General features: G+C 36.6%; 1 protein-coding gene across 1 annotated transcript in view; it reads left to right on the top strand.

Annotated features, from left to right (window-relative positions):
- LOC147069838 (uncharacterized) overlaps positions 1-15,674 on the top strand; it is a 33,795-nt gene extending 18,121 nt beyond the window's left edge. Inside the window, exons 2-6 of the mRNA XM_085950267.1 lie at positions 8,259-8,426; positions 9,403-9,484; positions 10,762-10,882; positions 12,471-13,240; positions 14,701-15,674. Of these exons, the coding sequence (XP_085806393.1) occupies positions 8,259-8,426; positions 9,403-9,484; positions 10,762-10,882; positions 12,471-13,240; positions 14,701-14,783 (1,224 nt within the window). The 3' untranslated portion in view covers positions 14,784-15,674. The remainder of the gene's footprint in view (positions 1-8,258; positions 8,427-9,402; positions 9,485-10,761; positions 10,883-12,470; positions 13,241-14,700) is intronic.
- The last annotated feature ends 697 nt before the right edge of the window (positions 15,675-16,371 follow it).

Below are 16,371 nucleotides of genomic sequence, written 5' to 3' on the forward strand. Positions count from 1 at the left end.
ACCCCAACGTAATCCCTAAGGGGGAAGGATTCCCACCCCATGTAGAGTCTGTCCTCTGCAATTAGGGCAGACCAGATAGCCGCCGGGGCGAAGACCACGAAGTGGCATCTGCCGGTTCTTAGCCCGGCTTTGTGGCTCAGTCTGATGTCTTTGTATGCCTTTTCTGGCAGGCCGGTCTGTTCCCTGGTGGAGGTGAATATGGCTTCCCGGAGTTGTGATTCAGTAAGGGTCGATGGAAGGTTGAAAATTATGACGCGAGGCTGTTTTTTCTCGGCGAGTTCGGCTCGCAGGGCAGCCTCCGAGGTCTCCAGGGCTTTCATGAGAGCCTTGGCCTCGACTTCAGAACGGGGGTAAACAATGACACCTCCGTTCCTTATGTTACGGATACCCGTAATTTGTACTCCAAGAGACCTGGGGTCGAAGGCCTTTTTGAGTATTTCCTTCGTGGTATCCGACTTCTTCTCCCCAGAACCGGTCGGGAAGAAGAGAACTCCCGGTCTGGGGGCGAGGGGAAGTAGGGACGGAAACTGGTTGGCGGAAGTTGAGGTGGAGGGTGGAGCAAGTGTTGCTGCATTCGCCGCGGGTGGGCGGCTTTTCCTTCCCAGTGCTGTGGCCCATGACATTGCAGGAGTGGTTACAGTGGGTATGACGTTTGTGGCCGCTTGTGGCTGGATGGTTTTGAGTATTTTGGACTGGGCGTGTAGGTCCTTGATGGCTTTTGGATGTTTAGGCCGGAGGTCCTGTCCTTCAGCAGTCCTTCGAGGTGCAGGATCCTAGCCTCTTGGACGATTGCTTTCCGCTCCAGTTTGGCCATGGCCAGATTTTGTCGGCTCTGGGCTTCAGACAGACTCAGGAGGGCATTTGTTATGCGTTCCTTGGCACCTGCCTGTTTGCCGCGGAAAGCCGTAATGACCTCATTAAGGTAGGTACAAACGTCGGTGTAGATGTCCTCATATTGGTCCGGGTCTATTCGGGAGACGTCCACTTCGTAATCCTCGCCAGAGGAGGAAGAGTCTTCATCTACTTGTGGGGGGGGGGCGGCTGGTGGTTGTTTCTGGATTTTGATTTTTTTGCCTCAGGTTCTTCGATTGAGTTCGGAGAAGTGTTTTTCGTTGTTTTTTTGGTTGGAGTTTTAGGCGAACGTTGTTTTGTTTTGCTGGTCCTGGCCGATGATGGGGCGTATGCGGTGGACCCTGAGGTGGATGCCGCGAGGGTTGAGGAGTTGTTTGGATCGGGAGGATCAGGACCCTCCTGGGGAGGAGTACGCATCATGTTTGGCATGCAGTCGCGTGGCGTCGCGTGATGTGAGAGAGAAAGAAACGGGCGGTGTTTGTATTGGATTTGGTCCGTTACGCGGCCGGTAGTGTGGCGTTTAAGAAGTGATAGTGTTTAAACACTTTTATGGGCGGCCAAAGCGAAGTCCCGTTCCATAGCTTGTAGAGTGCAGACGTGTTTCGCCTCGCTCCGCAAACTTTTTACGCCGTCACACCGCTTACTATCAATATCTTATTTCTGACCCTGCTTTCTACTGTTTTCGATCCCGTTTTCACGTTACTACCCGCGCCTGCCCCTGGACTTCAACCTGATACCTTTTTCGAGTGCTTTTTCCCGGGAATTTCCCGGGATTTGTGACTATTTGTGACTTTCGTTTTAGTGCTCGTAATCCGCTCTTTGTGTACGAACCAGACGCTCAAACCAGCTCAAATTCGCACAGTGAACTAACAACCGTCTGCTTAACATAGCAACGGTTTTCATATGTGAATGTTCTTAAGTGAATTGCTGTCACAAGTTGCATTAAATTGAACTTTGTACCCGCCGTCAGCTGCCATCGCAGCTACATCAAGATTCGATTAGCAAGAATTCTCCAATCAACACTGAAGACCAAAGTTAATCACCATCATCAGTCTTGTTAACGACCCAGCAGCCAACTGTCTTCTCGTAAACAGTTCTATTAAGCCCCCTCCGCTCTAAATCCACACTCCCAAATCCACGCCCATTTTTTAAATTTTTGGCGTCAGTCTCATTTCGACGGCCGTCCATAGCGGGCGGTCATTCTGCCCCACCCGCATCGATAATTTTTTGAATATAAATTCTTTTCATAACTTAATTATACCTCTCCTCTTTTCCATATTATACCTACATCCAACACATTTTGGACTTGTAATTTTTTCACGTTTTTGTTTTTCTCCCTCTTCTCATTATTTTTACTTATACAGTATATACTTAAGCCAATTCCGCCAAAACATCGCATCTGTGGCCTGCTGTACCCCCCCCTCGTGTCCCTGTCCAACTTTGGATAGGGACCATTTTTGGACCGCGGGCCCAACTTGACCTCCCCTGACCAAAAGTCAAGGGACCCCATTTGGACCCCGACCCTTCACTTGAGTACCCCTGGTAGTCAAGTAGGTATCCACTTGGCTACAAATTATAGAACAGCTTGAAATTTGATAATACTTATAGAATTATCAAAATAAATTGCTGGTCGCGGTTTTACACGTCTTCCCCGAAGCGCCGCTCGTGGCCGACTGGAGTCACGCGCGGCCGCGTTGATTTTGTGACATTATTTTTCGTTACGCCTGTGTGATTTTTCGTAACGAATCCGCCCGGGAGGTCAAGGCAAAAGCATGTATCCATACTAAAAATCAATTCCGGAGGCTTCGGGATTATGTTTACTAATCCTGGGATTCATAGGTATTGAAGATTGTCCGGGATCCCGGGTTTGGATTCCCTACGCCAGAGCGCGTAATAGCTATAACAGGAACTATATACTTCGCGATTAAACTTCAACACTAAATACATAAATGGAGTTATTTTACCGAAATAAGAGAAACACGTTATAATAAAATGATAGACATAATCGTACAGGTGTCTATTTCAGCTGTCGTTTGTTTATTTTGTGACGAAAAAAGTTATTTAACGTTATAACATATGCATTTATAAGCAATAAATATTGTGATTTTACAACTTTACTGTTTGATTAAGATTTCGACAAGCCGTTTTATTGCTTGCATGAAAAGCTATTATCGTTCGCGAAAAATGAATAACTTAAAATTGATTTGTATTTTTAGGCTTGTCATGTTGTATTAACGAAAATATTGAATACTATAATACAGAAAAATGGATCCATAATAATTTATTATGGATTTTTAAAGGCAGCGGGAGGGGCAGGGTAGATTAAATCTCTCGAAATATCACTGACTTCTACATTCACCTCATAACCAGATACTCCCGTATCCTGAAATTTGTACGTAAACAGTTCACCGCAGGACACTTATTCGTGCGCTGCAGTACGTGAAACATGAGTTCGTGGAACATTTAATCAAATGACGAGTTCTTCGTTGAACATTTCACCGTGGAGTATATTTGTACGTATGCTACAACGTGTGGCAAATTTTATGAGATATCTTTACTAGGTTAGGTTAGAGTTAATCTAATTAGAACAGTACTATATGCAAACCATCGCCGCATTTTGTAAGATACGTACAAATGTATTCCACGGTGAAATGTTCAACGAAGAACTCGTCATTTGATAAAATGTTATACGAACTCATGTTTCACGTACTGCGGGGTACGAATAAGTATCCCACGATGAACTGCATACGTACAACTTACACGTAACCAGATACTCCACATGTTGAGTTAAGTTATGAATACCTTGCCAAGAGTTACAGGGTGCTCATCAAGTAATCACGATCTTTTTTTAAATTAACTAGTATTTCTTTTATTCAACGAATAATTCACAAGTTTCAAGAATCTACCATTCTAATTATTGAACATACATAATTCTGAAAACACTCACGAGAAAATATAGTCAATAGAAAAGACACCCGGCAGGAATCGAACCTGCGTCTTTTGGGTATCGCGCCATTTGCATCACCACATGCTACGACTGCCATGCTTAATTGCGACAAAATACTGGCCGATCCTAAGAAGATCATTTATGGGCTTCCACAGAGTAGAGCTTATATTAATAGATTTTTGTTTTTACGAGAAAATGATGTACTTACGCCAATTGCTCAACCTATTGAGTTCATACTGTGGTCCAAACACAACATCTGAATTTTCCAGACCCAGGATTTGGACCCGGTGCCCACGTAAGCCGACGCGGTAACCGCTCGGTTACCGTGGACGCTTGAGCGTTGAGATATATTATTGAAATTTCTCTGCTTTCTTAATAGCAAAAAATACCGGTATTTATTATTAGTACCTATTTATTAAAACCGGTATTTCGGTATCGGTGAATTTCGTGATCCCGATTTTGAGAATCCCTAATTATTATAGAGTGTAAAAAAATGACTCGCATAGAAATCAATTTTTTTTCAAGAAAAGCTAATGGAAGCTATCGAAATTGCGATACTGTAGTTCTATAGGGAAAATTTCTCTATTGAAACTCTCGTCTCAATGTTAGAGCCTTGATTTTTGAAGTAAATGTGTTTATTACAACGTTTTTCTTAGCTCGTATTCTTATTTGACCGGTGGATTAGATTTATGAAACGGGAAGCCATAAGTACATCCATTAAGTCTTTACTATCAGAAACAGCAATCTCATATTAAATTCACATTATTATTTATATTACAATATTATTTATTCCATTAAACTTATGTATATCCAAGAATCCAAGATTGAACGTGTACAATATTAACAATAAATGTCTTAAATAGTATAAATTATAATAGATTTATTTTTGACCGATTTTATCAATGTTATTTGTAAATATAATTTTTTTATATTAACAATGGAAAAAAGTGCCAATCCCGGGATTGTCAAATTGTAATCTCGAAATCCCGGGATCAGAAATTTGGCTCGAAATGGATTCCCTAGTCGTGACAACAGATACAAAGCAATAAGTAGCATAAATCTAAATGATTCACAATACATCGTGATACTCATTAATTATACTCGCAAATATAATAAATAAATCTCACGTTTTTTGCCCAAATCAACCGCCAGCCCGCTTGGCTGCGTAAAATAAGCAATAAATCACTTAAACAGTTGATTTGAAAATCAGACGGAAACAGGTTATAGTATATTAAAAAAAAAATATTCTTTTGGGCGAGGTAGATACAGGTGCAAGATACTCACATAATGTTTTACTTATATTAAAATCTTTAGTAGTATTATTATCAACAAAGCTATTTAATTATTCACTAAGGGTTTAATAATAATTAATAATAAAACACAGACTTAGGTAGGTACAATATCAGATATCTAAATTGTCTAATGAGTGAACTAACAAATAAATAAAAATCACGAGATAAATTATTTTATATTTTGAACAACAATAAATACATATTTATGTGATTGAATCCCATATAAATTATTTTTTAAATTATCTTCTTATTAATTATTTTGAATAAATATGCTCTCGCGACGTAAGCGCTAACGAAACAGCTTGTAAATTTGTATGCGAGACGCCAAATATTTTGAAATAATGAGAAAAAAACTTCATATTGAAAAACCCGCCGATTCACGCGAAAATAATCCTATACAATATGTGAAGCGAAACGCGGTGTGTTCTATTTTTTTTAAACTTTCTAGAAATGCCATAGATGGTGGTTATTGAAATATGGAAAAAGATCGTAAAATTATACGATATATGTCTTTGGGCATATTGAATATAATATTATTTGTAATTATATAAATACGTCAACATGAAATAAAAAATATTTTTCTTAAGAAGGTAGGCTTTAAATTATCGCCTAGTATGGAGTCTTCGCCACTGATAAATTGTAGTCTTAGTTCAATAAATACAATTACAAATGATTGTTAAAGTTTAATGTGCACTATCTCCGCTCTTCGCCACTGGAATGGATACCTACTTATACTATCGTATATTGAATTCCTTATAGCTGGCATTATTGAACTAATGTTTTATATTAATTAACACGATTATATAAATGTTTTCTGAAAAGTCAGATAAATTAATTTAATTTATTTTTTAACAGAAGCTGTGATCTCTGCATCTAAAATTCCAGATGGCAATACTATTATACTAAAATCTCAAATCCCGTATTAACTATACTGGTTTCCAGTGTAGATCACTGATCACCGATCAAACGAATGAATCACTTTTAGTAAATATTACCATGTCAACATTTGAGTTAACGACCGCTAATTTATTAATGGGCGCGGGCTCTAACTGTCACTAGGCTAAACAAGTTTTAGTTTTTTTTCTTTAGTTGTTTAGTTTTTATTAGAAGCTCTATTTTTATGGACAGTTTCTTGTATATTAGGAATTTGGAGTAGGTAATGAATATGTTATAGCAAATAATTTACAAAGCGGAAAAATATGTATATAAGGTATAGGTAGCACAACCAGAGTTGAGGCGACCAGAATACTCACACAGACGCAATCAAACTAATCAATAATTACAAGATAAAAAGAACCTTTTATATACCACGTTTTTAAATTTTCTGTTGAATCATATAACCTTGACAATTCTATGTATTAATATTAATTTAGGACAAATAAAAAATCGTCAACAAATCATTTTTTTTCCTATTTTGCAACAAACAAACAAACATAGAATACTGAAATGTCATTTTGATTTCCATAGTAACGCACGTATATATTAATAATTTAGTTGCTAGGACCACCCCCTTAGCAACCAATAATAGTGGATTGGATTACGGATTCCTTCCGAAATAAATTTTCATACAAAACAGAATTAACTGAAAATGAATTCAATTCTGCTTAAAGATGGCTAAAAGTATTAAAAGAATGCATTGGCATCGTGTTCTGATATATTCTAAAAGTTTCAAATGTCTAGCTAGTTGGGAAGTTACTTAAAAATCGATTGCAAGATTTGTACTGGATAAACAACCACCGGACAAACAAGAATACGAGCTAAGAAAAATGTGGTAAAAAAGGAACAGCCTGTAAAGAATACTGTATTCTTTAGAAATTCACCAATACACAATCTTTCGTATCTATGATCGCCTCAACTTTCATTGCGCGACCTATAACGCCATTTTTTAAAAATAAATATAGATAGAATGTGTCTTTTACGCATTCATTCTGTAATGGGAATTTTGAAGGCAGTTCAATTTTCAAATCTGTGCAAATTGAACGATTATACGTGTGGTAATGGGTGCATTATTTTCTTCTTCTATTGGCAGCCCCAACAACAAGATGGCGGATCGCGTTCTGGTTAAAATCTGTTACATGTTTTACATACGCTGCACACGCATTTCTCGCTATTTTACGTGATTATTCATCTTAAAAATAATTCTTTTGACTGTCTGTATAAAATTGACTAAAAAATATCTTCACACGGGTATATTAAAATGTGTAATTTAAGACAGCAAATATGTGAGATGTGCAAAGTGTCAAATTGAAATTGAATTTAATAAAATACCATCCAATCCTTGGAAGTTAAGTAATTAAAGCTTATTTAGGCAATTTTCACACTTACAATCATGTTTGTAATTACTTTATTGGACGAATCAGAAAATATGGTGGATTTTAATAGTATAAGTGTGAGTTGTCTACAAATGAATCTATAATTTGAAGTTGTTTGCGACTAACTGTCTGATAACATTATAAACACCAAGAAAAACGACATTACACACTTCAGACTGATACTCCCATCCCGTAGCACATTTTGAGCCTTTAAACGACCATTGCCAGTTAGAAAAATCTGCCGAAATCACCAGAACAACAATGAGGTCACCTCACGTTGTATTGCACTGCATCGACATCTGCATGACTCGTTACTCGGTTACTCCATCATTCAATTTACAGAGAACGTGTTCGTTCAAAATATTCTGCCAAAATGACGAAACCATAGACTAAATTTGTTGTCGTGATAGCGTGACAGTAGGCGACATGCATCTCAATATAATCATAACTTAATGCTTCTTCCATATTATTATGTAGTTAAAAATTCTTTAGAGTGTGGCAGCAGAAATGGCAACACTGGCGACAGGCGGAAAATATAAGAGTAGAAAACCATAGCAACCAAAATCAACAACTATAATACACAAGACTGATCGCAACGAGTATGAAATGAATTAATTGTTACTATTATATACAATCAAATATAAGGACATTGAGCATTCGAATGATTATTCTAAAAGAAAAAGTCCACTTTTATCTATGTGGACATGTGAATTATCAATAAATAAGCAATATGTGCCTTTTCCATGCGCTTCTAGAATCTAGCCAGAACCTAGGTTGCCAATTAGGCTTTTTCATAGATAATTATGATATTATGCAAAATCATTAATTAAATACGTTTGTTTTTTTTTATTACAGGGTTTAGGACAGAAATGCGGTTATGGATCCACCGGAGGATACTTGACAGAAACGGAGAAGAAGTCCATCGTCGACACCCACAACAGTCTTCGTTCGCTGATTGCCACTGGTGGAGAGCAACGAGGTGCGCCGGGCCCTCAGCCTTCAGCGACTGATATGCAAATACTCGTAAGTTGTTTTAGCTTTTACGTAAAGCGTCAGTCTCTGAAGTCGTGGGCTATGAGTACAAATCTAGATATATTATCATCGTGCAGTGTTTTTAATGTTATACTTTTAATCAAGACGGAGAATCTGATGGATTGGGCGAATGTCTAAACACAACGTAAAATCTTTTACAACTCTGTTCATTCTGCGAAGGATTATGGTATCTCAGTAGCGAAGGGTGGAGGTAGGCTGTTAAGATCCGCCATAAATAATGCATATTACACTTTTTTAGTCATACGTATTTGTTTTTATTGAACTAAGGCTACAATTTACAGATTGTATTGGTAAGTTTTAAAAAAATCAATTAAACCCTGCCGAAAACAGAACCATAATAGTTTTGGTAGATTTTGGGCGATACGACAAAATTGTGCACACTTTTTCATTCATACTTTTTTGTTTTCGCTGGACTAAGAATACATAATATTACACATAGTGTTGGCTCTTTTTCAAATTCATTAAGCGCTGCCTAAACCAAACTATAATTGATAACAGTAATATTATTCTATCTATAAAATATCCAAATGTATGTATAATTTTATATATTTTATAGCTGATATAATAATATTTGTAATCTATTATAATTTGGTTTAGGCAATGAATTTAAAAAAGAACCAACAATATGTGTAATATATTGTATGGAGCCTAACGAAAACAAATACGTATGATTGACAAAGTTTAATGTGCAATATTTATGACTGACCTTAACAGCCTACCTCCACCCTTTGCCACTGTGGTATATGCATAGTAAGAAAGATGGCAATTAACTTTACTCTTTACTATCTTATTCCATTTTTCGTCGTTCTCTGAGGACCATAACCACACTGAAATATAATCATCTTGTGAGCGACTAAGAGTCTATAATTTTTATTTTTACCACGTTATACTAGGTAATTTTATTTGACGGTTTTGAGTTTAATATGGTATTTTTTTTTAATTTCAGGAATGGGATGAGGAGCTTGCACGTACAGCTCAGGCCTGGGCGGATCAGTGCGATTTTGGACACGACTCATGCAGATCTGATCGTAAGATATCTTCGATTTTCTTTTATTGTTGCTACATCCTAGGACCAGATTTTGGACCCTCCACAATTGCCTTCCACTAAATCCTAGCTTTCGCAATCCTTAAATTTTCTAAGATTTTCCATCCTATTTTAATCTTTCTCTACAAGATAGCACTCGATACATGACAGTCGAGGTGGTCGGTATCCACCAAGGGACGACAAACGCATCTGTTTTTTCCAGTTGTGTCCTGTAATCCAGTTCCTGACCGGCCATGGTGACTTCGCAGCCAAGCTGCATGGCTTTCGTTTGATAAGACATGGGCCGGAATGCACATGCGGGCACGACCGTCGAGATGCTGAACACGTCCTTTGGAGGACGGAATAATTCTGATCTCTCCTTAGATTCGTCACTTTCAACTCCTAACTCCTCTGTTTCAGCAGAGTTTCAGTAGGTACACGGGTACAGAGGATACTTCATGTCATTAAAGATAAATGACGGCAGAGCAACTTAAGATTCTTTATATTTTCTAAAACACTTTCTTTAGGCACTGAGGTGCATGGTTGCTACATCAGTCTTGTGCAGCATCGCTTCGGGACAAGGAAGTGTGGCACTAAAATCTTTTCATTCTGACACGTTTATAGTGTCATGGAAGGCAGCCGTGGATAAACCGCGGTTGCATATACATGGCGGGTGGAGATGGGGCAACTCAAATCATTGTTCAATTACGTTATATTGGTGTAAAGATTTTACGTGATATTTTCTTGCAAAGACTGCCAATTTTTCATCTTATTTATTTCTGGATTATGCCCCATACTTTACAATCATATTGAAGGTGATGGCTCCAGCAAACCACAATCATACTGCAACATCCCCGGTCTTAATCGGGCGTGGCATGAGATCCTACGTTTGGTGTGAAGCATCGGTATTTTTATAAATTGACATGACTTGAAGTTAAGAGTACTCATGGGAGAGAAGAGAACATTTGAAGAGAACGAGATTGTAGGAAATAACAAAAGCCTGTACGAAACTGCCGAACAATTTAAAAAGATCTTCATGTTGACAATATGACACCGCAATGTTTCTTAATGCTACAAAAATGACCCTTTTGGCAACCAGGCTAAAAACACCTATGCTGGATTAACCAAACAGCTGGTGAATGCTGCACCCTTAGAATATAGATACATCGCTGCACCTCTATTCTCTTAGTATGTGAAAGAAATACGGATTTTTAATGTTTTACAGTAGGTATATCTTTAGTATATAATGGATTGTTGAAGAAATATATCTTTACATTTCAGCTCGTTTCCTGGTTGGTCAGAATGTATTCATGTCCGAAGGAGGAGTACCATGGGACCAGGCGATCATATCCTGGTACAGCGAGGTGGAGTTCTTCGATAGGAATCTAATTGACAATTTCATGTGAGTACATTATAGATAAACATGTTACTGTTACTATAGATGTTATCATATGTTTGTTAACTAACGTTAACATTTATTATAATTTTATCTGATAGGAACGGGAATGAATAACATTTGGACTTGTAGTGTTACATTATATCATTTAAAATTAAATGCTTTTATTTGGCGCGCTTGTTTTAATGATATTGTTTATACCACCACCGTTGATATATTATTCGATAATTCACCTGTTTAATTTAAACGCGCTATCTCCAAAATTCAGTATGCTCGACAATATTAGATAGATCTTAGATTACACATAATAATATGTTAATATGTATACATTTCAATAGCTCTTAACACACATAATGTACGTGTATGTATCAGTGATGAAGGATAGAGGTAGGCTGTTGAGATTCGACATAAATAGTGATCACTAACCTTTGTCAGTTATACGTATTTGTTTTCATTGAAATAGATATTGATAGTCTGACATTATTATTTAGGCAGTTTTATGTCTTTGCGGACAAACACAAACGATTATTCAATTGAAATATTAATGACTAATCGCTCCTCATAGTCCAGTGCGTAAGGCGCTGGTCTGTCATACTGGGTCGCTGAGTTTGATTCTCGGTGAGGTCACAATATATTTATGCAATTTTCTCAAAGCCTGAGCGTTTCTCTTAAATAACTAAATTTACTGCTGTTTTTCTACACTACTTCGTTGGGTCGCATGGCATGTTGCAGTGTTAAAAAAATACATATATTATAATATTATAATATATTTTGTATTCTTATTTGTTTTTCTTTGCATCATTAGTCACTATAATTATATAACTATGCCCTTCCCTGAAGAATGTGTTAGTGTCCGCTACTTACGGTACAGCACACAGCATTGGCAATAATTCAATAAGTATTAATTACATCACATAAACTCAAACGTTAATTTTGGGAGGTAGCTACTGATGTTTGATAAAGCCAACCATCTTTATAATATGTGTAGTAGACAATGAATTCGTGCCTTGTCAACATTATTTAAATAACGTAATAATTAGCAAGTCATTTAAACTATCGCACAATTGTCGCATCCACAGTCAGCATATTAAGACAATATTCAATGGGATCGAAAGTGCAATAATGCTGAGGCCAGCAGATTTCTCAATTACACGCAATTTACCGAATATTCTTGTATATAATTAGCAGGTCATAGTTGACGAGATGTTCAGTCTTAATACCTATTCATATCTATCGAAATCTCTGCCCGATCAGTAAGCTTCGTGTAAGTCGCTCCTATTCCACCGAGTTCGGACCTTGGGACAATATCATAAGTATTGTAACATAGCGCTCTTGTAACATACTCTTGTACCAACTGTTTACGTTGCAAATAAAACTCTCTCCTGGATCCATCGGAGCAACAACCGCCAAATCTCGACTTCTCATCTATCCTTCTGACGACTCTCCATCTACACCTCCTGATCATTCTCAAACACAGCGGTCTTCACCCTCAAAAACGAGACCCGCAAAATATGTGATAAAGTAGTTTTATAAATAATTAACATACATTACCGATGCTTAATATGACTAATATTTTCTTATTTTGGTTTTACAGATTTGATGAAGTGACTGGCCATTTTACCCAAATGGTTTGGGGAAACACGAGATACGTCGGATGCGGTAAGCGAACATATCCACAAAAGTTAAGAATATATAAAAGAGACACCCAACAACAGCTTAACGACACTGTCGCCTTCGAGACATATATAAAAGAAGTACAAAAACAAAATCAAGAATCTGACAGCAACAATGGAAGACAGGCTAGAAGAATTGACCATAACCAGTATTATTACAACCAGCAACGCACTTACAATCAACATACGTATAAATCCAATACTCAAAGTACAAACCAAGTAACGCAGAGTTACAACTATGACAATCACAAACCTGAATCAGAATGGCAGAAATTCAACAGAACTGTCCAGCAGTATATGGAGACAAATAAGGAATCCGTTCAGACACATAAGAAGCAGCTGCAAGCCTACGATGAGTATCTACGTGAAGTGGAGCATCTTAAAACGGCTTCGCTGAGCTACGAAGAACAGTTGAGGCTTTACGAAAGTCTGCAGAAGAAGTACGTGGCGTATCAGACCCTGAACGATCGTCAGCAGTATTATGATCAGAAGCTGAAGAGCAAGATGGCTAATAAGAAGAAGTTGAATCCGTTTGTCAGCAAGAACTATGCGTTCTCTACTGAGCATCCGATAATTTCAGGGGTCGAATATGAGTATTACGTATGTAACTATGGACCCATTGGTAATTATCCAGGTGCTAGGATGTACACCAAAGGATGGAACAAGTGCTCGTATTATGGACTGTGTAAAGGTGAGCTGAATTTAATTAATTGTTATTTAACATACATAATTTTGGAAACACTTATATAATATTATAATCAATAGAAAAAATCTTTTTGAAAAAAGTAAGACACCCCCCCCAGGTTCAAACCTGCATCTCTCGGGTATCGCGCCCACGCACATATACCACAATTGCGACAAATTTTAACTAATGGCTTTTAATACTCACTGAAGTGCTTTCCAAATCGAGTTACTATTGGCGATCAGCTTTTGTATTTTAAATCAAAACAGTGTTACACCCCCGTATGGTCCCCATTTGGAGATGTCTCTGTATATCTGGAGACGCCCGAATCGGTATCAAAGCCAACAAATAATAAAGCGCTGATTACGAATATAAATAATAACAAAAGAGCACAGCCGGCAATGCCGTAAATTTTGTTAACCGTTGGAGATTTGCAACGTCACTTTCTTTTCGACGACGGTTTTGTTGGAAAAAATCACAAGATGGCGCGGAGATCGCGACAAACAGCTAGACCGCGTGCACGCCGATTTCGTACGGATAAAATAAATTATTCAAAATGTAACCATATAGTATAATATTAACGTAAATAAACTCGCCGTTTTCCATCACAATTCCGGTGCCTTAATTATCCACCTTCTATCCCGAATCCAGACGAAAAAAACCATAACAAAAATAAAAGTGACAGTTGAGAATTTCACACAAAAAATGGAGGGAAGTGATAGTAGGTATTATTTTAATTACTAACCGACGTCACGGATCACTTCTTGTTGTAACTTACTTGAACTTGCTAATATTTTTTAATTAACTATTTTTTTATTCAACGAAAAATTCACAAGATTTAAGAATGTAACATTCTAATTATTGAACATACATAATTTTATTACAAGTTCAAGTAAGTTACAACAAAAATATCTTGGAGTGATCCGTGACATCGGTTAGTAATTAAAGTAATACTTACTTCGATTTAAAATACAAAAGCCGATCGCCAATATGCATCGCGTATATGAAGTGCCTAGTTTCAAAAGCCCCTAAAACGGTTTTTGAACATTTTTGAGTGAGATATATATTTAGATGAATATTTTTGTTACCTATATGATGGCCAAAGATTGAACTTTAAAAAACGCCGAAAACCGTCAATACTTATGATCAAAAATTAAGGTAAATTTCAAAACCCGCTAAAATGGTTGGGTGTGCTTTTAAAATACCCCTAAAATGGAAAGCTAAAATGCTCTTTAGAATATAACGAATTAAAAAATACACACATAAAGTTTAAAGATTTAATAGATATGATTTTTTCACATTTTTCTTAAAACTACCTAAAATCATTTTTCTCATTTTTCTCAGAACTACCTAAAATCGTTTTAGGGGCTTTTGAAACTAGGCGCTTCATATGGTCCAATCGGGTCCCGCACTTGCTAGGACCTTCTCTGATAATATGTAATAATATATTTTATGTTTTTCTTTTACAGATCCTATGACCAGAGCATTTTACCCAAGTTTAGACCAAGAGAATGACCCTGCCTTAAAAATTCTGTACTCAAAGAAGAGATAACTCGAGTATAGTTTATTATACTACGTTATTTTTACTGATCATTAGTAATTTTCAATATATCTCAGACAGAATTATTTTTTGAATAATCCTGCCACCTCGTGAAATAAATGGTAAACGATAGTAATAATATTTGTCAAAGCATAGCCATAATTGAGATGCTGAGGATTAATAGAGTACACGTGACGTAACAAAACCCGCGAGAAAAAGAAATGAAAGAAACATATAATTTTGTATGAAAAGAATCATATTATTCCTAATATCGAAAATCATTAGATGTTGTCATTATGTTCATAGTAAAGTTGTCTAATTTGAATGTTTTTGACTGACTTGTCTTTTTTTAAAGATGAAAAAATATCAATAATGCCTCATATATGTCTCCATTTATAAATATATCTATCTGCCTGTAATGCATACAATAACGTCCCGTGGGGGTAGGCAGATTGAGCGTCGCTTGGGGGCGGCAAATCGAGGAAAATCATTTGGTATATATAGAAATAACTACCTAAACTGAGTACTTAATAACGAAAATATTGTTCCTTTCAAGAATTCAGCTCATTGGTTGGAAACAAAATGTATAAATTAGCTTAAAAGGTTTAACAGGACTTAATTTTCGTTTCGTCAGTTTCGCGATGTCTAGTTTACTTTCGTTGCCCTTCGACGTCCTTGGTGACCAGAAACGACACGAGCACGGGTATTAAAAAATAATGTATAAAAAAATGGGGCGGCATTATGGCGCTGCCCAGGGGCGGTATTTTGTCTAGGGACGTCACTGAACGCATGAGAGAAAACATATAATGCAAATGTGTGAGAAAGAGTCAGTTAGTAACACCTAAACGAAAATTCTAAATTTGAAAAATAAAGCAAATAAAGAAATCATTCATTTTAATAAGGTCGTGGAAAAAAACAAATGATAGGATATTTTCATAAAAGTTTGACGGTGCTGTGCATAAAGTGCAGTACGGAATATTTATAGAAAGTATTAAACGACACTAAGTACAATAAATTTGTGACAGATTGACAGAAAGGTATAAAGAATTATTATAGTGTCAGATAGAAAGCACGATTTTTAAAATTATATGTCTCTGAAAATGTTAATTTAGAATATGCTCGGTTCAAATTGTAAAGATTTACAGTATAAAGTCTAAATGAGATTTTAATCAAAATAATTTCTGTTGCTGGCACCTAAGCCACATTCATGAAAGTTGACAGGTGGCGCTACCACCTGGTATTTTTTCTGGTTTACTAAGAATAATGTACTATTTTTGGAACTCTTCTTATGATGTAGAAAATAGTTAATTATTATGTCAACTTGGTCAGAGTATACTTGCATTTTGCAATCGACAAATTCATAAGTAATAAGTATAATATGTTGTCTTTATTTTCATAGTATCGTATTTAATTTGATAATGTTTGTCTAACATATATTCGTTTGAATATTAAAAACATAAATAGATATCAATACATTTTGCCGTAATAGTAATACTGTTTCATAAAACAGTTATGTAGAATTTTACAGTCAAAAAATCTTTCATTTTGAATTCGCTCCACTCAACTTTGTCACCTATGTACTTATATCATTCTAATCCTC

The sequence above is a fragment of the Rhyacophila brunnea genome, unplaced genomic scaffold, assembly GCF_057557595.1.
Source record: "Rhyacophila brunnea isolate RB1 unplaced genomic scaffold, BYU_Rbru_1.0 scaffold_23, whole genome shotgun sequence".
Taxonomy (NCBI): domain Eukaryota; kingdom Metazoa; phylum Arthropoda; class Insecta; order Trichoptera; family Rhyacophilidae; genus Rhyacophila; species Rhyacophila brunnea.